Source organism: Herpailurus yagouaroundi, unplaced genomic scaffold (genome assembly GCF_014898765.1).
Source record: "Herpailurus yagouaroundi ecotype Mexico unplaced genomic scaffold, PumYag 222, whole genome shotgun sequence".
In the NCBI taxonomy this organism is placed as follows: Eukaryota; Metazoa; Chordata; class Mammalia; order Carnivora; family Felidae; genus Herpailurus; species Herpailurus yagouaroundi.
In genome coordinates this window covers 9,241,321-9,262,367 of record NW_024412453.1, presented here as the reverse complement: position 1 = coordinate 9,262,367, position 21,047 = coordinate 9,241,321, and the positions used below count along the sequence as shown (strand labels likewise).

At 49.3% G+C, this 21,047-nt stretch overlaps 1 protein-coding gene across 3 annotated transcripts in view; it reads right to left on the bottom strand.

The window, feature by feature from the left end:
• Positions 1 to 21,047, bottom strand: part of CPPED1 (calcineurin like phosphoesterase domain containing 1) — a 113,141-nt gene that overhangs the window by 25,657 nt on the left and 66,437 nt on the right. For 2 of the 3 annotated variants that reach the window (XM_040459010.1, XM_040459011.1), the window contains exon 3: positions 18,389 to 18,811. The exons of the other annotated variant lie outside the window; for it this stretch is intronic. In XM_040459010.1, coding sequence (XP_040314944.1) covers positions 18,389 to 18,811 — 423 coding nt within the window. The remainder of the gene's footprint in view (positions 1 to 18,388; positions 18,812 to 21,047) is intronic. 3 annotated transcript variants of the gene reach the window in all.

Genomic DNA, 21,047 nt, shown 5'->3' with positions numbered 1-21,047 from the left:
CTGGATAATCCCTGTCATCTTACTCTTAACAGAGCCCTTTCACACGACTTACTCTGGTGGATGTTGTTGGTGTCCCTGCCAGGCCCCTTCACGGGCTGGTGCATCCATCCTTCGGCCGCGGGGAGGGCTGGCCGCGAATGGCTCACAGCGCCCTTCCCCTGAGCCCTGAAGGACTAAACCAAAGCCCGGGCTGGGGGCACAGCCAATGACCGAATGACACGAGAGTGCAAAAGGCCGGCCCCCAGACCGTGTGGTATAGGACTCCTCTTCTACGAAGCATCCAGAACAGGCACATGTATGGCAAGAGAAAGTAGACTTGGAGGGCAGGGACGGAGGAATGGGTAGTGACGGCTGAAGGATGCGGGGTTTCTTTACAGGGCCATGCAAATGTTCTAAAGCTGACTGTGGTGGCCAGTGCAAAACTCTGTGAATGAACTCAAAACTGCTGAAGTGTACGCTTTAAATAAGCGAACTGTGTGGTATGTTAATGGTAGGTTGCGTCAATAAAGCTGTTACGGTGCAGTGGGGGAGGGGAAAAGAGGGAATAATGACCACAATAGTATTTTTTTTTTGCAGACCTACTATGGGCCAGGCATTGTAAACAAGTCTCATCGTGTATATTATTTTTAATGTTTCCACATCCCTAAAATGGACTACTGTACATGGGGATTGGGCGTCGTGGCCCCCTGCCTCAAGGTGGGTCCACCTCTGTGGGGTGACTCTTGCTCTGGAGCTCTGGCTGGACCAGGCTGAAATCCTGAGCACGTATCTTTGCTTAGCTTTGTCGCCAGCCCTGTCCTGTGTCGTCACTTCCCTCCTCCAGGGAGCCTCCCTCATATGTCTGACGAATCCATGTCTCAGGCTCTGCTTCCATGGACACTAACCCAGGGAGGTCAGCTGCACCTCCTGATGCCTCTAGTACTCTCTCCGGGAGTCCTAGGGCCGCCCAAGGGCTCCCGCCACCCCCCCCCCCCACCGAATTCTCCCACAGCCCCACCCACTTTAAAAATAACAAAGACTGGGGTGCCTGGGTGGCTCAGTTCGGTTAAGCATCTGACTCTTGGCTTCCGGCTCGGGTCATGATCTCATGGTGTGTGGGTTTGAGCCCCGCAGAGGGCTCCATACTGATCATGTGGAGCCTGCTTGGGATTCTCTCTCTCCTCTCTCTCTCTCTCTCTCCCTCTCAAAATAAATAAATACACAAACTTTTAAAAAAATTAAAATAACGACTTTCTATTAAGAGCCTCAGCTTGCTCTGTTCGGTGGTTTTTAAACTTCCTTTCCACTGTTTATCTGGACTGTGCTCCCTGCCTTAGGAGAGCAGCTGAATAAGTTATGGCATACACACAGCGCGGCTGGAAGGAAGAATCAGGAAGATCCCCACGAGCTGATACGGATGACAGCCAAGAAAAATTATGTGAAGGAAGTGCAAAAAGCGTATACAGTAGGCTTTCGTTTGTGTCAGATGGGATAAACGAACAAACACACGTGATGCATGCAGCTTACCCTCAAACACATCAGAAAAAAAAGATACATATTTGCCATACCTCTCACAAATAATAAACAAAAGAACGCAACTGGGGTAAAATGCCAGATAAATCTGGGTGAAAGGAATACAGGTTTTCCTTTCACTTGCAACTCTTCTATAAGCCTTAAAATATTTCCGAATAAAAAGTCCGAAGAAAAAAAGCAAGGCATGTTTGCTAAAAATACAATCAAATATTGTAAAAATACAAGCATGAAATAAAAAAAAAAGGAGGGTCAGGAAAATGTCAACTTTCTCTTCCCATTTGAGTTTAGTGTGTAATGTCCGGATAATGTGAATGTCTATACTAATAATACAGGTACTAGATACGGGTCTATGGCAATGCATATACACACAAATCCACGATTTCACAAAAATGAGATACTCTCTCTATGGGTTTGCAACTTGCTTTTATGCGCTCAACACTGGTATCTCTTAATTGTTTCACTCGGCACACACAGCTTGACCCTCCATAAAAGCCTGAAAGCTGTATTTCCAAGATGTAAACATCCAGGCTGTCAGCGGATCGTTGTGTATTTTAAAGCGGGAGGTCGGGCAGGTTCGGCGCCCTTCGGCCCTGCAGGTCTGCGGAGGAACTGAGAGTTAGCACAGCTTCTCAGAGAGCCCCGGGAGGACCTGGGAGCACACCGCTCCTGGGAGGAAGGAGTCTCATCGCCCAGCCACTGCGGCGGGTCTCGGGGGAGGAGCCCACCCGGCCCCGTGTGCCGCAGGATCACCGGCACAGGGACAGACCCCCAGGCGTACGGAGCACCAAAGCCAAGCGGCGCTGCCCGGGGTGAGGGGTGCACTGTCTCCTACAGGAGCTGGGACCCAGCCTGCGGACAGACGGGGGTGAACGGCCACAGCCGGCGGGTGACGACTCCATTCGTGCCTCCCCCTCTCCTGGGGGCACTAGGTAACTCGCCGACATCTGGTTCGCTCAGGCGTTTGCCCAGATGTCTGCTCCACGTGATGTGAAACATGTGGCTCGGCTGACAGACCCGCAGCCTCCTCTCCCCAGAGAGGACTGAGTGGGAATGAAGGGCCAGTTGTTGAAATGACCTTCACTCAAGGCCAACTCATTCCTGCCCTATAACCACAAGAGGTTTTTTCTTTCTTTTGGAAAAAGTGTACTCCTGTAAAAAAAAAACAAAACAAAAAACAAAAGTACACTTTCCTTGCCTCGCCTCAGTAATGATCAACAGAAATGACAGTGTTCCCCGCCCAAGGCTTTTCTTCACTGAAACTACAGGAAGGTGAGAGAAGCGGCCCGAGGACACGGAAGGCTGTGCATCTTCGGCGGAACCAGGCTGGCAGTGGTTCCAAGAGCCCCGCAGAAGAGTAGCTGGGGAGAGAGCCGCTGGTCATCATGCAGACACCCAGAGGGGCCCGGTTCCCGTCTGTGACCTGACGTTTCCACTTCCACCACCGCACCCGACCTGCCCACACTTACACAAGGACACGAGCCTTCCCGGCCTTTGGGGCACCTGAGCTACCACGACCCAGGCTGGAGGGCAGCCCGCGGTCTGCAGGTGCCGGGCGGCCCCCACATCCGAAGCCCAGGGAGGAGGGTCGCGGTGTGGCCCCACCTCCCGCCGTGAACTCTAGGATTCACAATACACCTGCAAAATTCAGGCTCACCTCTCCCGTTTACCCACATGGGAGGCTGTGCTCAGCTTTTCCATTTAATTTTTCCCCTTCCCGACGACGCGGCAATTCAAAACCTGCGTGGGATTCTCAAGAGGAGGGCTGCGTTTTATTAATACTAATATTTGGTTGCCAAAAAAACCAGTGGCAGCTGGGGGTAGGGGCCAGGGGGATGTGGGCTTGAACCTCAGACTATCACCAGGCTGTGTGAGCGTAGCCCGCCCACCAACCTCTCTGAGCCTCCCGCTTTGTCACTCAGAAGGCATAACCAATATCGACCACCCCCAGGGCCACTTGGAAGATCGAGAAAGACTCACAGCCGTGTCCAAGGCTGCATGGCAGGAAGCTGCATGTGACGGACTCGGGCAGCGCTCAATAATTATACCTTCCTCTCATCCTTCGCGAAACATCTGATCAGAAGATCTTTTTTTCCATTTGCACAAATTACATCTTTTTTCGCTATTCATAATTTCCTCTTTATTTTTAAAAGAAGATGGTGGGCTGGTGAGATGGGAGTGTGGGGCACACATTAAGGTTTCAATCCAGAATGGACAATTTTCTAGATTTCCATTACCCGGCTTCCATGCCCTATCTTAAACACAGCTGTCAGGACAAGAGGCTCATTAAAAAGATTGTTTTGACTGACGGCATGTTCATGTATCAAACTGGAAATCCATCCAAAAATACTCGGGGGAGGTAGACAGAGGTGGCAGCCAGCCGTGGAATGGAGAGGCTCTGCAGGGTGTCGAGCATGAAACTTGCTGGGGAAAAGGTGCTCCAGCCTGGACTCGAGACAGGGAGGTCTCGGAGGGAAGCGGCAGCCACTGAGATGGGAGGGGGCCTCAGGAAAGTCAGCTTCTGGGTCAATAACCAGAGAAAGAAAGGTGGCCATCAGGCAGATCGGCACGGCACGTGCCAGAAGGGTGAGCTTTTCCATGAGCCCTTTACCTGGTGGTCTTCCCTGGGGAACTGGCCACGCCCTTGTCTTCCCTCGGGACGACCACTGCCTCCGTGTGACCTCAGCCACCCGACCCCGCTGCTGACGACTCCAAGCCATTTCCCAGCCCAGACAGTTGTTGGACCGAGTCGAGGCTCCCTCTTCCCAAGGTCCCTGCAAGCAACGGGCAAACTTGACTCATGCAATGCTTTCGCCCCCAACACCTGCTCCTCCTCTCGTGACCTTCCCCGGGCCGGCATGCAGTCACCTGCCCCATGGACACAGGCCATGTGTCCCACTGCTTTTGTGCTAGAGTCCGCTCACAGCCCTTTCGGCTCTGCACCCCCAAGACGGTCTCTGTGGCTGCTGGTTCCCCTTGTCTTCCTGCCTTCCTGGCCACCCCCCTCTCTGTCCCCAGATGTGTCAGGACGACAGTGGCTTGAAGAAGTAAAAGGTACGTCTGGACTTACGATGTATTTATCCGTCTCACATAAAGAAAGGAGGCGGGTGGTCAGGGTGCATACAGTTTCGCTCAAGGATTTCACCAAATATGTTTTTGTGTTTGTGTTTGCAGGTTCCTTCTGTTTTTCTGCTCTGCCATTCTCAGCTTATGGCTTTGTCCTCAAGACAGCATGATGGCTGCAGGGCTTCCAGACCCTGTGTCCACATTCCAGACAGGAAGAAGAGAGAAGGGCCAACCAAAAGCTGTCCAGGAAGCCCCAGGGGCTAGATTCCAGGACAGAGATGAGCAGTCACACTAGGTGTCGAGGGGTCTGGCAAGGCGTATTTTCAGCCTGTCCCGCTGGCATCCTGAACAAATCCAGGTTGGGAAAGAAAAAAGTGCATCGTGGACACACCGAGCAAGGCTGTTCTTTCTAAAATGCAAAACCGGACTGACATAAAACCTTTCCGTGCTTCTTTAACACCTGACGGTCCGGATCTCGCTCCTGTTACACACCACCAAACATCTCGAGTCCTGCTCTACTCACCAGTGGTTTCAAGGCCAGCGTCCACACGCACCAGGCTGTTGTGGGGGCTCTGTCCTGTGGTTTGAATGCCCCCTTCCTGACCACATCTGCCTGGTGAGCTCTTACCCTTCAAGCCCCTGCCTGCTCAGCTCCCTGAGGAAAGCATCCTGGCCCAGCTGAAACAAGCTGATTCTCCTTCCTCCTGATTCTTGAACATTCCTCTACTTGCATCCTGTGGGTTCTTGCTTCCCACCTTGGTATCCCCTACTGGTCTGTGAGGACAGAGGGCAAATCTATTTAACTGGATACCCATCCTCAGAAGGAAGAGAATAGAACTACTGCCCTATAAATGACTGTTGGACAGATGGACGGTGAATGAGTATATGAAACTTGAGGCAACTCATAAGCTGTGTGTTAGGAGGTGTCCTGGAGGAGAAATTCCAAACTCCCCATTTTGTCAGTATTACCTACAGAGAAGTAGAGTTCCGGCATTTTCCGATCTTACAAAAGGATTACCGTGTTCCTCGTCAAAGAAGGCCTGATTATTACTAACAAGAGGGTGGAAGACAGAGACAGAGAAATGAGCACGGATTCGGAATCATGTCTTGTCACTTAAATGCCACATGACAAGCTACTTTACCTCCCTGAATGTCCATGTCCTCCATTTTCAAAAAGGGATGCCAACAGATCCCTCATGGAGTTGCTGTGAGTTTCAGAGATGATGGGTTTAATCCTCAGCACAGGTTCACTGCACGCTGGAAACACAACGCTTTTCGGCACTGTCCCTGAAATAAGGTGTGAACGTGGGTCCTTTCTTCCTTGCCACAGGAGGCGCGGCTGGCCACCTTTTAATACCATGCCCCTCCCTTTTTCTCTTTGGTGGAAAAAAATCCTGATTTTGTTCCGGGAAACATCCTCCTCCAGGAGCTCATGGGCTTCCTCCCAGAGCCAAGGTCATGGCCGCGGTGGTAAATGTCCTCCTACAGCCACTAAGTGATGAGCTTGGAATTGGTCTGTGGCCCAGGTCTGGGTATGAAGCTGTGGGAAGAGATCTGCCGGGGTCCTGGGAAAGGTTCTGCTTCTTCTCAGAAGCCCCCTCCCACTTCTGAATGTCAAGTCCAGAACTATGGCAGCCATCTGAGAAAGTTCAATCGGAGCAAAAGGCTGCGTGGAGTGGCGGGTGGGGGGCAGCAAGCAGAATCAAAGCAAGATCCTGGTCCCCGAGTTGGCCTGGCTGAGAGCCTGAACCATGCCCAGCCTTCTACTGACATGAGATAAGAAACTTCCTTACTCTCTGCAGTGGGCGAGTTGGGACTTTCCCATAACAGCCAAAAGGAACTAACACTACCCTATACGTTTTAGGACAGTAACTCTCCTTTTGGGGTGACCAATAATCCACTTTCAAACACTATCTAAACTAGCTTTTGGAAGCTCTTACAAAATAATAGACTTCACTTGTTCTCCAACAGGTCCCAGGATGGTTCCTTGATAGGGTGGGACTCCATTAGAGCACTATTTTGTCAGTGACCTTCCTGACATCCTTTCTCCGGCTCGCCAAATTGCTTTCTCAAGCATCATGCATTCAGTAGGACCGAGGCGTGGACCCAAGGCAGCGCAGTGGCACAGAGGAGGGGGAAGGTGGCTCAGTAACCTCAGGCCACGTCTGTATGACAACTCAGAGGCAATTTGGAAGTGAGAAACAGGTAACACACATCAGAGGCAGAGTGTGTCAATAAGAGACTCAAAACACGGTCAGTCAAAAACAAAGAAAGGAAATCTTTTCCTCCCTCAGATTTTAAGCTTTTCACATTTAAGATTAAATGTGGAAAGTGCTAAGTGGCATAATTTTTTGAAACAAACTGATGGCTCTGTAACTATTATCCTTATTAATGTAAGAGTCAATGGTGACTGATCTTAAGTACCTGGACCAGGGGTTGTGAAACTACAGCTCAGGGACTGTTTTCTTATAAGGTGTGGGAATCAAGAATGCTTCTTAGCCTTTTAAATGCCTATAGGTAGGTTTATTTAACCATCTATGTAATACTCTTAATTTTGCCTGTTGGCCCACAAAGCCTAAAATATGTACTATCTGGCCATTTACAGAAACAGTCTGCTAACCCCGATCTAGATAACACTACAGGGAATCTTTTAATTCTTTTTTCATTTTTGGAAAAACTGAGAAAATTCAGATGAGTACAAAAAATAATGCAACCTTTATATTCCCACCACCCACGGAAAACAAATATTAACATCTTGTAATATCCACTTGCACAGATTTCAAGAATGAAAAAATTATAATTATATAATCTTCATACAATTATAGCCCAAGTCCCCTTTGATGGCCACAAGCTACACCAGAGGCACCTGCCTTTACCTTTAAGGAATGGGTATGTTTGGCCAGAGAGTCAGTGACTTTGACAAGGTTAAAACACCTTTTTTTTTAACCTTGATCACAATGCTTCTAGGTGGATGGATCAAACACACAAAAAGCAGTCTCTGTCATGACACATGAGCTTGGCATACAGTAGGCAACCTCCAAAATCTTCTGAACTGAATGGATGTCCCCATCAAAGCAAACGTTTGATGGAGCGATTTCATGAAGACACAGCCATGAAGTAAAGGTTGTTAGGAACGAAAAGAAGAAAGAAAGAGGGAAGAAATGTCCCTGATATGGAGGCTATCCAAGGCAACAGGGGTGACACAATTCTCACAGTGTTATGGGAAATCATGCCCCTATCCAATAATAGCAGGCAAAGTATTTACACAGCTTCAAATGCAGTTTATGGAGAGAGGAATTTAAATATTAGAAACAAACACCCAATGCGTCATAAAGTCCCCTCTAAGATGTCTACACTGACTGTAATTCTGTGCTTCCTTCCCTTTTCCCCTTAGACTGAGCTTTCCAATCTAGATGCCACTACAGGGAATCTTGTAAATCTTTTTTCATTTTTTGGAAAAACTTAGAAGATTCAGACGAGTACAAAAAATAATGTAACATTTATATTACCACCACCCACAGATAACAAATATTAACAACTTGTAATGTCTGCTTTCACGGTTTTTAAGAACGAACAAATTACAATTATATAATTACAGGGAGATCATGACCTAAGCCGAAACCAAGAATGGGACACTTAAGCGACTGGGCCGCCCAGGAGCCCCAAGAAAGAATTTCTTAATAACAAGAAAATGCTAATGAATAGACTGTTTATGAACCAAGCCCCTACGAAAACAAAACAATGCCCAAGCTGTGCACCCTGGCAGAGGCACCTCTGTGTTGAATCACAAATCATACTAAAGACAGGGGACTTCATAAAGCCAATGCAAGTGACACTTGGGGAACTGCCAGAATCGAGAGAGGGGAAGTCATCAACACGTAAGGCTGTGGCAGAAGAAACATACACACGTGCACACACGGGAGTTCCTGAGAAGGGCAATAATCAGATTACTGAGGATTCAGAATCAGACCCTTAGGAAAACTGATGAAACCTGTAATTATTTTTCTCTCATGCAAAAAGGACCCTCTGCTGTCAAAAGCAGGATGCTGTCGAACAATTATTTTAGTCTATTCAGACCAAGGAAACCAAGTCTACACTTGATTCATTCCTTATGCATTCCAAGAGTTGGTGCATGTTCGCAGCAACAAACAACAGTTTAGCAAACACAAGCTAAAGTAAAATGGATTGCCATGATTTGTCTCTTTTTGCAAAATAATGTCTCAAATCAACCTTTATCTTTATTTCATCACAATTTTCTAAGACCTACGTTCCCCACACTTTTAACAATCTTTTAAGTCTGCTTACTTATTTTGAGAGAGAATACATATGCGCACGAAGTAGGGAGGGGCAGAGGGAAAGAGAGAGAGACAGAGAGAGAACCCCAAGCAGATTCTACACTCAGTGTGGAGCCCAACTCGGGGCTCCATCTCACAACCATGAGATCATGACCTGAGCTAAAATCAAGTCAGATGCCTAACTGACTGGGCCACCCAGGCACCTACCATCCCCATTTTTTAAGTGAGCTTTTTCTGGTAGCCATGATCCTCAGCTAAGAGCCTCCCTGGACTTGGATCCCAAGGGAGCCAGCCAGGGTACAGAGGTGGCACGGACCCCTCCCTGTTTTGTCTGCAGAAGGCATAATTCACATGCTCGAGGTCAAAGGACGAGCTGAGAAGCTCACTCTAGAAGAACACCGCTGCTTGCCGAGGCCGGAGGGGCATCTCACACCCGGGATGGACTCCCCGGAACCTCGCTCCACGGACCCCTCAGACAGTGCGGCTCCAAGCCTCCCCGTTGAGGCGGACCAGCTCCTTCCTGGGTTAGCCCCTGCAGAAGGGCAGGTGCAGAGTGGAAGTGGGGGTGAGCAGGTGGGCAGGCCCCAGCACAAGCTGGCCTGGCGCCTTGCTTTCTTGCCGTCAACACCTGTGCCCAATGCGCACTCTGCTCATTACACCGACAGCAGCATGGCTAAGAGGTCAGAGTGCTGGGGCAGGTGCCCGGCTCGGCCACTTCCCAGCTGCGTCTCTCTCTTTTCTTGTCTATAAAATCAGAGCGGCGGGACCTGTACTGTTGACGCACACTCATAGAACTGTGCTGTAATATTTAGTGAGTGGTAATTACTATGACATGAATGTAATGTTAATTGTGCTGTAAATGGCTTATGAAATAAAACTAGTACTAAGAAGGTTGGTTACCCTGCGGTTTCTAGCACCCACTGGTGGCACATCAGGGGCTGTCGCGGGGACCTGGGACTCCAGTGTGGTGGGCAGAGGAGTAGCACGGTGCCTAACACGGTTAGAAAGTCTGGGGTCCCGACTCTGGCAATACTCCAGCAAGCCAGCAGCGGGCAGGGGTGCGACCTTGTGGAAAGGAGAAGATACATTCCCTACGCTTCTCTTTACCGAACGCGAAGTCACTCACAGTATCCTCAGGGTAATGATGTTAACGGCAGTAAGACGGGTAACACCAACGGCACTTTTGTGACTGAGCACCCGCCGGGAGCCAGACACTGTGTCAGGGAACTGGATTATCTTATCTGATGCCCACAAAAACCTGACATAGTACTACCTGCTTCACAGCTCTGTGACCGGGACAGGTGATTCCACCTCCTGGACTCAAGTCTGCCCGTCAGTGGCAGAGACAGAACACGGACACCTTGCGGGGCTGTTGTCCGGGCTGTGGTGACAATGAGCATGGCCACTGACGATACCATCAGTGTAAAACTGAACGTGACCCAGGGCGCCTGGGTGGCTCAGTCGGTTAAGCGTCCGACTTCGGCTCAGGTCACGATCTCACCGTTCGTGGGTTCAAGCCCTGCACTGGGCTCTGTGCTGACAGCTCCGAGCCTGGAGCCTGCTTCCGATTTTGTGTCTCCCTGTCTGTCTGCCCTTCCCCTGCTCATGCTCTCTCTCAAAAATAAAATAAAGATTAAAAAAAAGAAAAATATGGAACGTGACCCATGGCTCTCAAGAAGCTTGTTCATCCTCTCCCTTTCTCAGCAGAAAAGCTGCTCTACTAGGTGTCTTCACTGGCATCTGGGAGGGAGCGAGACTCCACCCCCCCAAGAGAGACACAAGCACAGGCCGCAAGGCCGCACCCAGGCAGGGTGACCCAGCAGGAGGTTCGTGGCTAAGGTAGTATCGCACCTGCCCTGGCCATGCCCCCTTCCACCTGGGCAACGTTATTGCAGGGAGCTCCTTTCCGAGGCTCCCAGTGCGGCACAGGGTAGTGCTCTGTGTAAGACAAACACCAGAGAGAAGGGCCTCTGTAATTTAATGTGTCTGTAATTTAAATTTAAAGATGACTCAGAAGCCAGACAGCCTCTGTGTGTGCTCAGCTCGCCCACCTGTACTAAGGACAGGTCACAGGGTCCTCCGCGTTGTTATCCAAAGGGGTGCCATTCTTTCACCTCTAAATCAATCATCAACATGCAAATGTGTTTGTTAAGTAAAATGAGAACACAAAAACAAAAACAGAAACAAAGCAATCTCTAGCCTATTTTAAATAACCGTATTCTAAATGTTCACTTATATTGTTGGCCATGGTGGGGGCAAATACCTCTTAAAGGAAAGTGAGTCCAGTACCTAAAAAGTACCTTCCCAGAACCAGTATGGGAAGTCAGAGTGTTTAGCTAAACTAGGGATATTTCAGTTTCACAAAGGAATCCCACTGCTCGTATGAAAATGACATTAATTGCTATTTTTTTTTAAAAAAGGACCTAAAAAGAGAAGAGACAGTGTTTTGATTTCATAAACTTAAACAGTCGCTGCTGCTTCCCATGCACTTGTGCCTCATTTCTGAAAGACCATGATGAATGGGGTTCTTCGATAGGATTTTATCATTTTTAGCCTGAGAGGGACCCACCATGCTGCAGAAGGAACCGCGGTCTGTCATGTTCATTACCCTCCACGGTGCCTAGCCCCGGGCCCCTGCTACTTGTTGAATGAGTAAATGTTGACTTAGCTCTGGAAACCAGCACACAGTTACACACGCCAGATTCTCAATTTATAAATATTTACAGTCAGGACTTGATTTCGACTTTAATTAGCCCAACTGTTAAGGATACCTCCACAGTGAGAAACGAAACCCAACCCGTGCCACCAGATGCAGCTTCAGCAGTTGGGCTCTTATCTAGGTTTAGCGTGAACGACGTGCAGACATCCAGTGACTAAAGCATGATGGCTTAGGGTGCACTGATCAAAACAGAAAACAGATCCAACCTGGGAAAATGAATTCAAGACCAAATATAACTTAAAGAGGGTAAAATTCCTCAAGCGGCTAGGCCCCCAGAAACTCTGGATTCTACAGATGCTGAAAAAAGGATAGGTGATGCGTTCTCGCTTGAGAGCTGGTGAAACTTTTTAAAAAATGTTCATTCAGGGCGCCTGGGTGGCTCAGTCGGTTGAGCGTCCGACTTCGGCTCAGGTCATGATCTCGCTGTCCGTGAGTTCGAGCCCCACGTCGGGCTCTGTGCTGACAGCTCAGAGCCTGGAGCCTGTTTCAGATTCTGTGTCTCCCTCTCTCTCTGCCCCTCCCCCGTTCATGCTCTGTTTCTCTCCGTCTCAAAAATAAATAAACATTAAAAAAAAATTTTAAAAAAAATGTTCATTCATTTTTGAGAGAGCGAGAAAGTGCCAGTGGGGGGAGGGGCAAAGAGCGAGACAGACAGAATTTGAAGCAGGCTCCAGGCCCTGAACCGTTGGCACGGACGTGGGGCTCAAACTCACGAACCGTGAGATCATGACCTGAGCCAAAGTCGTACACTTAAACTTAAACCGACTGAGACACCCAGGTACCCCAAGAGTTGGTTAAGAAAACAACCACTAGGATCGTTTTTTAAAATACATTTTATTTTTTTTTAATTTTGTAAATGTTTATTTATTTTTGAGAGAAAGAGAGAGGGAGGGAGGGAGACAGAGAATCCAAAGCAGCTCCGTGCTACCAGCACAGAGCCAGACGCGGGGCTCAAACTCACAAACCGTGAAACCATGACCTGAGCCGAAGCTGGATGCTCAAACGATTGAGCCACCCAGGCGCCCCTTAAAATGCATTTTAAACAAAGGGCATTGTGAGATGGCTGCCATTGTCTTGTGGACACATTTGCTAGATTCAGAAAAACCTGCCTATGACATCGTGTATTCACAGGTGTCTTTAGCAACGCATCAACTGGTTTAGAAAAAGTAACGGGGAGTCAAATTCTGTCACTAAATTCCAAAGGAATTTTTCCATCTAGTTGAGGGCTTCCCTGCCTCTGATAAAAGCAAACATAGCAAGTATTCCTTATCCGCACTGAAAAATCTCACACTCCTTGAGACACGGTCCATCTTCCCGCACATCCCAGGAGCTAAGAAACTTTCTGTCTAGCTTCACTTCCCGTAGTTTGTATTAGAAGAAGAGTTGCTAATTGCTTTCTTTCGCCACTTACAAAGTCACATTGGCACGTGCCTCTCCTTGAGGGGAGATTCTCGCACACGCCCTCTCGAGGAGACCCTGCCCCTCCCGCCGGCATCCCAGGGCAAGAGGCACCGCCTATGGATAAAGCCAGACCCTGCGTCAAGCAAATTTGCCGGCTGTGGGCTCGCGGTGGGGTCCAGGGTCATCTCATGACACACGGCCCTTCGTGGAGCACATACTGTGTCCCCACGTCACTTCAATCTGGTGCTCCCACCAACCCTATGAGGCTGGGACCAGAGCCTCCATTTGACAAGTGAGAAAACTAAGGCAGAAGGATGTTGGGCAGCTCATGTGAGGCCATGCAGCTGGGGAGTGCCACCAAAGGATCTGAATCCGGGTCTGTTTGAAACCCAAGCTTGTCTGCCGCCCTGTGCTGTGATATGGCCCCATCGCTCCCGCTGGTGCGCACCTGCTCTCCCTACACCACCTCCACGAGTTCGGCCCTACCCGCATGCTACTGGTGCTACTACTGACGATTTTTACCTTGAAGAGCTACTTATGTATTTTTTCAAACACATGTTAAAATAAACACCCAAGCGTTGGACTTAAGTGCCCCCACGTCACCTCCCACAGGGACCTCCAACGGGGCATGCCTCCCCCGGGTGTGTCCTCCATGGAGGAACCTGAGGCTCGCTCTGGGCGGACCCTTCAGCGGGTCAGGCCGCTGCCGCGGTGGGGTCACCAGAAGCATGCTGGAATTAGACGCACGCACGGTGTGGACACGGTCTGAGGGCAGGGCAGGAATATTTCTCTGAGCCAACGGCGGGGAAAAGTATGACCCGCCAGCTCACACCTGGCTTTTGTAAGTAGAGTTGTGCTGGAACACGGCCACGCTCATTTGCTTATGTATGTCTGTTACTGCTTCCGTGCTACAAAGGCAGAGCTCTGCGGTTGCCACGGAGACCACAGCCCAAAGTGTTTACTGTGTGCCCCTTGGCAGAAAAAGTTCACCGAGACCCCGCTTTACGTGATACATTTCCCATCCAAAGCTCAGTTCGCCAACACTGATCCACAGGTAGTATCGACATTATCTGTGATTCTGCTGATAAGTATGTGAATCAAATCTAATTCCATTCCACTTAGCCAATATCTGTTTATTGACAGGGCAACCACATGACAGTTTTGGCCAGAGGCTGGGCTTACAGAGGTGAATAAAGCTGGGATTCCATTTTTGGAGGAATCAGGACATAAACAAATAATTTCAATACAACTCAGAAGGACATCAGAGTAGAATCAGACATTTTATTTTTCCTACAAAGTGGACCCTGGAAACCCGACCATTTTGTTCTTTCAAACTTTGAAATTTTCAAATGATAATTATGGGCTAAGATCTCTTTCTCCAGTTTTTTTTTTAAAGGAATAAATACTGGAGATGAAACTATTTCTGTGAAATTACTCATTAACTTTTGCAGGAAAGATCAACTTATTGGAATGTTTCGTAATTGCCAAATTCGCTCTGGGCTCCCTACTACACAGTTCTCATCTCTATGTTGAGAATGGGAAAAAAAAAAAAAAAAAAGGTATCGAGACATCAAGGGAGACGAGGTCAGTTAAAAGAGCCAGACTTTTGTTTTTTAAGATTGAGTTCTTAAATTGGAATCCGTATTAACTAGGTCACAAATTAACCTTTTGCTGAAAAAGGCATGAGGGACAGAGACAGTGGCTGCGTTCAACCACAATTTCATTATCTACTATCTGTCTTTGCAACTCAACTAGGTATCAGGTGAATTAAGGGGAAAACCAATTTCTACATCCCGTGGATGTGATGAAATTGATTATCCTCAGGCAGTACAAAGGAAGACCGAAAATAACGGGTGCAGCTCCCCATCTGTGCGTCTGTCCTGCCCTGATAACTGTTTATTTGCGCTGGCTGTTGACGACGCTTTTGTACCACACAAAGAAGGTTTTTCACTGAGCTTCAAAAGGAGAAACAGAATGCATCCGTTTCTAGGGAAACCTGAGCGGGGAGGCTCGCAGGCTTGGATTCATAGAACGCATCCCAACACACACGGTGGCCCATTGTATAGTAACACCCCTCCTCCTCATTTACCTCATCCCGTTTGAAAAATTAATGCAACAATGAGAGATGATTGTTGATGTTCGTTATTAAATCATTTATTCATCCCACACAATGATTCAGAATTATTCATTAAGCTTGCTGGAAGGAAGCTAGGTTTTACCTCCATGGTGGTTTGAGGAGGGATGTGCTCTTTAAAAGGATATTTTATAACAACACAATTATCATAATTAAAAGCTACCCTGATATTCTGATGAGCTTTTGACATATTTTTGAGTACCGGCATTTTAACTCAGGGAGATAAAGGAGACTGGAATAGCACGAGGGAATAATACTGCTGTGGGGGAAAAGCTGGAGGCAGCATTAAACAGCAGCATCACCCCCAATTTGATCACGGTCTTGAAGTTAATGAATCTTATGAAATGTCACTTGAACTCTGGCTTTCCCAAAGGAGTCCAAGAATTACACTGCTGTGAGCTGAGCGATCTCTGGGATCGTGAGTCATGGGTGCACAACATTCCCTAGGAGAGCCAACCTACTCATGCTTTCACCCTAAGCAGATCACTCAGCCTGCCACCGAGCTGGGTCCACATCCGGCCTGGATCTCTTCTTGACATTGCCCTTGGTTTGCTGTGTGTGTGGAAGGCCACAAAGCAAAGGGCCAGGCTTGGTAAGCCACTAAAACTGACAGGTGACAGCAGGAAGGACACCTGTCTCTCTGCTTTTCCCTGGTTAAGCAGGCTTAGGTGAAGTTCCTAACGCCAGTGGCCAACAGGACTCCGTCTCATACGTGAAGGTGCCTGGTGTGAACAGTGGGGGGCCACGTGGGAAGACAGAAATTGGCTGGTCTATGAACCTGGAAAGCCAGCATCAAGGGAGGACTTCACGCAGAAACGAAAGGCTTGGACGTATGCTCGATCCTTGGAACGCACCTTGAAAATCTCTGTGCCCAGGAGCTCCACGACAGCACGGCCCTGGTCTCTGTGGCCAGCATACAGTGGGTGCTAACCAAAGAAATGGGCTGTGTCAGTCCCTCGTTCACTCTACAAACACGGATGAGGCACTGACTAGGAACTGACCTGAGCCAGGCGTCCTGAATGCAGAGATGAGCACAAGAGCACCCCCACACTGAAGGAACCGAGTCTAGCGGGTGACTGAGATAAGTCAACACAAACGAGTCTGCTGGGATCAAGGAGAGCTGAGGAAGAACCCAGGGCAGGGCTGGGGGCACCTCACGCAGAAGGTGCTGAAGGGGAGTAGCCGGCCAGGTGAAACGGGAGAGTCAGAGACAACGGGGAAGAGTGGGGAGCTGGCTTTGCCCCGGGGCTGAGGGGGGCCAGAAGGGTGGGGGGCTGGAGAGCTGCCACTACGGCCCAGTTGGTGGCCTCAAGGGGTGGACAGTCTAGAGAGATGTTAAGGCACTGGAAATACCGGAGTCTTCTGGGCCGGGTGGCCCTACCGGAGATGGACCCGGCAGCGTTCCAGAGCCTGACGCCATTAAGGCTGGAGTAAGACTAGTTCCTCTGCTCAGTCTCACGCTTAGCAAGCGAGCTCCTGACTGGAACGTGGCTTCCCATGTCGTTCTGCCCACGGGAAGAGACTGTGCCGTCGGGGCGGAGGGGAGGGTTTCAGCCGGGCTTTGCATCAATCGAAGGGCATTCTGGTGGTAGACCCCCACCCCTGTGAGCCGGGGCAAGCGGAGCCCACCTCCAAGACCCAGACCAGCTGGGGGTGTGCTGAGAGCTTGCGGGGCCGCAGGCCCGAGGGGGAGGTGGCTGGCGCATCCCAAGTACCCCGCCGCCTTCCGGGGCTCCTGGTGGGTGGGCAGGAGGCCTCCCCGGAGGCTGCCTGGTTAGAGCCGTGGGCTCTCTCTTTATAAATGCCTACAGGTCTCAACATCGGGGGGTGCCGGTGGGCCACACATGCACACGCCGCTCAAGAACGTGGTTGACAGGGAACAAAGAGCGGCCACGGGGATGGCATTTACATCATTTAACATTTGATATGAAAGGAATCACTTCTCTGGCATTAAATGTTCTCTCTGACATTATTCTCTGTTACAAAATAGTCTCCACGGTGGTGCTGATGCCATCTTGACACTTCATTTCCTTGTCATCAAAATGGTTTTCTGCACCAACTCAAGCATGGCATGAAATTTCAAAGGCCTCAATAGAAGTTTTCCAACTTCACCTCCATGGAACAGTTGGATAATGTCTCCAATTATGCAAGCCTTTTGTAAAATGTCTCAAAAATACAGAAGGGCCTATTGTACATTTAACAAGTAAATGCGAACACGTTTAAACGCTCGAAGATGAAAAGAAGAGTATAAGAAATTTTGTTTTTTTAAATGAACGTTTGCTATGGGGTCAGGCCGCCACCTCCCTCTCCCTACCTCCTAACAAACAAGTGATGTATTCAAATTTTAGACGCATTTGACGAAGTACACTCTGGAAAGATCTGAAAGGAGGCATTAAAACCAAAACAAGAGACCCAACAGTTGTCAAAACCGGAATCCTGCCAAGTCACTGGTCATGCAGGGAATCGGCTTGGGACGACCCATTTCACAGGACAGAAACACTACAGGTGCTGCGGGGAGGAGAGAAGGAAGTGTGCGGACCAGTAGGCCGTCCGAGGGCTTCACGGTGTGTGTGTGCGTGCACACGCATGTGTTAAATACGTGATTCGCCAAACATTTATAGCAGGTTAAATCTGACTAAATACATTCCTGTCTCCTCGATCTGGGGGAGAGTTTAGTCCCTGTTCTAGGAAAAGTGATGAGGCTCCAGGACACCCACGTCCCAGGACTCCCCGGGGTTACATCCAACACTGGTAAAGCCTGGCTCTTGAAGATCACCTGCCGTTGGGCAAGTTCGTGCTTCACAGAGGTATGAGAAAAGATGACGCTGGCATCATCCCTTCTCCCTGGGTCAGTACAGCCACACTCAGATCCCGTCCAATCCCAAAAACCCCACACCTGCAGGACCCCCAACCTCAGCTGCCAGCAGCTGCCACAACCTCACTACTTGGTAGGCCAGGGGCTACTGGAATGCTTTACAGGCCCCTTCTCCTTTCATCCTCACACCCACCCTATGAGAGACCTCCTTCTGCTACTCCCACTTGACAGATGAGGACACCAAGGCTGGAAGGCCAGGCAGCCTGTCCAAGGCCATAAGGCCAGTGAGCGGTGGAGCTGGGGTCAGAACCCAGTTCTGTCCAAAGCCCCATCCTCTCTCTGCTTTGCCAGGCTGCGGGGGGTGGGGGTGGGGGTGAGGCAGAAGAAGGATCGGGAAGCCTCCTCTCTAGACGGCCCTCCCCACCAGCCCCCGGGGTCCAGGGCGCTACCTGCTCGGATGAGCTTGTCAGCCACCTCCCTGCGCACAGACTTGGTGAGGTTGAAGTAGTCGTCGTCCTCGTCGATGCTCTGGAGGAAGAGTGGGATGTGCTGGAAGACGATGGCGTGCTGGCACTGGTGCTGGCCCGCGACGCTCAGCTGCTGGTCCAGCCACTGGTCCTGCGCCTGCTTCAAGGCGGGGCACCGGGAGGCATCGTACCAGAACTGGGAGTTGAGCACGAGGCACAGGACACCCCCGACCCAGAAGCTGAAGTAGTCGTCCCCCCAGGTCCGCTGGAACTCTGCCACGGTCTCGGGCGTGGGGGCGTTGCCCAAGTCGTGGTTGCCACTGACGAGCACCAGCGGGATGTCGCTGTCCAGGCGGGCCAGCACCCGCTGCAAGTCCGCGGTCTGCTCCTTCCGCCAGGGCGTCCCTGCAAGAGTGAGGGTCACGTCTGAAACGGCCGTGGCGGTTCATGCATTTACTGACACAAGAGAGTACGATCTAGAAATACACGCAACCAGGTGCGCGAAACCGCAAATGGTATGTTAGAAGCAAATCAACAAGTGAGGCGGGACCTCTGGCCCGCTTCCCTCAGGGCGCTGTGGAAATTCAGAGTCTAAGTGGCTGTCTGCCCCAATGTTGCTGCCTGGGAGATGGTACAGAGTTATTCTAATATTAAATATTAGTAAGGCTTAATTTCTCTTATTCAGATGAAAAACAGTTGTGGCTTTGTGCCCCTATTGTGTGCGCACGCTTTGAAAGCTAGTCCCAAACCAACTGCTCCTTAAAGTTATTCTTACCGTACGCGTGGCCTTGCAGACTGTGTGAGCACTTGTACCGGAAAAATTCTTACAGATCAACCGGCCTGTGCATTTGGCCAAACCCCGCTCCCCCATGCCCCATACAGGGGAAGAGGTACTTTATATCCTACTCATAGTGTGAAAAAGGGCACGGGCTCAATGTCTTTTTAAAAATTTTTTGACGTTCGTTGATTTTTGAGAGAGAGACAGAGTGCGTGCAGGGGCGGGGCAGAGAGAAAAGGGAGACACAGAATCTGAAGCAGGCTCCACACTGTGAGCTGTCAGTACAGAGCTGGATGTGGGGCTTGAACTCACAAACTGCGAGATAGGACCTGAGCCGAAGTTGAACGCTTAGCCAACTGAGCCACCTGGGCACCCCTCGATGTCTTAAATATTAAGTGTGTTTCACTCCGTCCTACCCCAGGCACACAGGACTCAGTATGGAGATGATGATTTGGACAGAGAGTTGTCCAGTAAGTGGGAACCCTCCTTCACATTCCTGGTTTTCCCACTTCCTGTCATAATGTATTAAGACTTTAATGAACAGGATTTGAAATAACCGATGCCATTCTGGATCTGGTTTTGGTTGTTTTTGTTAGGTTTGGTTTTCTGAGCCCCTCTGTGCTAATTCATTCAACAAATATTTATTGAGTACTATGTGTAAGGCACCGATTTCGTTACCGGGGCAGGCCGTGAGCCAAAGAGACACGAATCCTTCCCTCCCAACAGGGGAGTCAGACAAGCGATCCAGCAGATGATAGGCGCACACCACCCATATCACATATTGTGAAGTGTTACTGAGAAAGGCACAGTGGGTGAACGACAGAATTCCTGTACCACGTTCGTCCTGAGGAACACACTCAATACTATGCGTAAGGAAAACAATACGAGAAAACAGGAGCCAGCTTCCCCAGGGATGGCGAAAATGCACCTGAAAAACCTTGCCAGGAGCAGACAAAAACTATACCCGACATTCTGTGCCCGTGATGAATTTAAAAGCAGGCAAAAGAATCTCTACAAAGTGACTGCAGCTAAGAAGGAGGACCAAATGCAGAGAGGAATTCAGGCTAGAGGGCCATAAAATAGGCAGGCGTGACGCAGGAATGGGAAGAAACAGACTCGGGAGAGAAATAGAGGCAAGAGAGAAAACCGTTTCAGAAGTTCCATCTACAAGAAATTAGCAGTACCAAGATTTCCTTTACAGCCGAATAGATGCCAGTTTTTCTCAGTCTCCCGTGTGAGCTTGGAAAGAATGTGCATTCTCTAACTGGGCAATAGGGAGCTCCGCGCATTGCCACCGAACGTGGTCAAGGTGTGATTCGAATCTCTGGTGCCATTCATGACTCCTTGCTTTTGGCCTGCTGATCCGTGTCACTTTCAGAGACTTGGTTAAGTCTCCACTGTAACTGTCACCTGTTCCGTTTCTCCTTGTGACTATGCCAAGTTTGGTGTGCATTTAATTTTAGCGATGTTGTTGGGATGGGTAAGAGTTCAGAATTTCCCTATCTCACTGAAATAGCTTTATAATTCCTTCTAATAAAATAAATAAAAAGTAAATAAAGAGGCAGATCTACAGTGACGCAACAGAGAGATCATTAATGTATTAAGTTAAAAAGGTAAACACATGGAGGAAAAAGTCACATGTCAATTTTTAAAAGGCTAACACATATTCACATACGGTGGACGAAACTTCTCCAAAGATGTAAAGAAAACTATTAACTCTGGTTAAATCTGGGAAACAGAAGTAGGGAGGGAGGGAGACTTCCACATTCAGTTTAAAATCCTTTATACTACATTTTAAAAGTCCCTTCCTTCCTTCCTTCCTTCCTTCCTTCCTTCCTTCCTTCCTTCCTTCCTTCCTTCCTT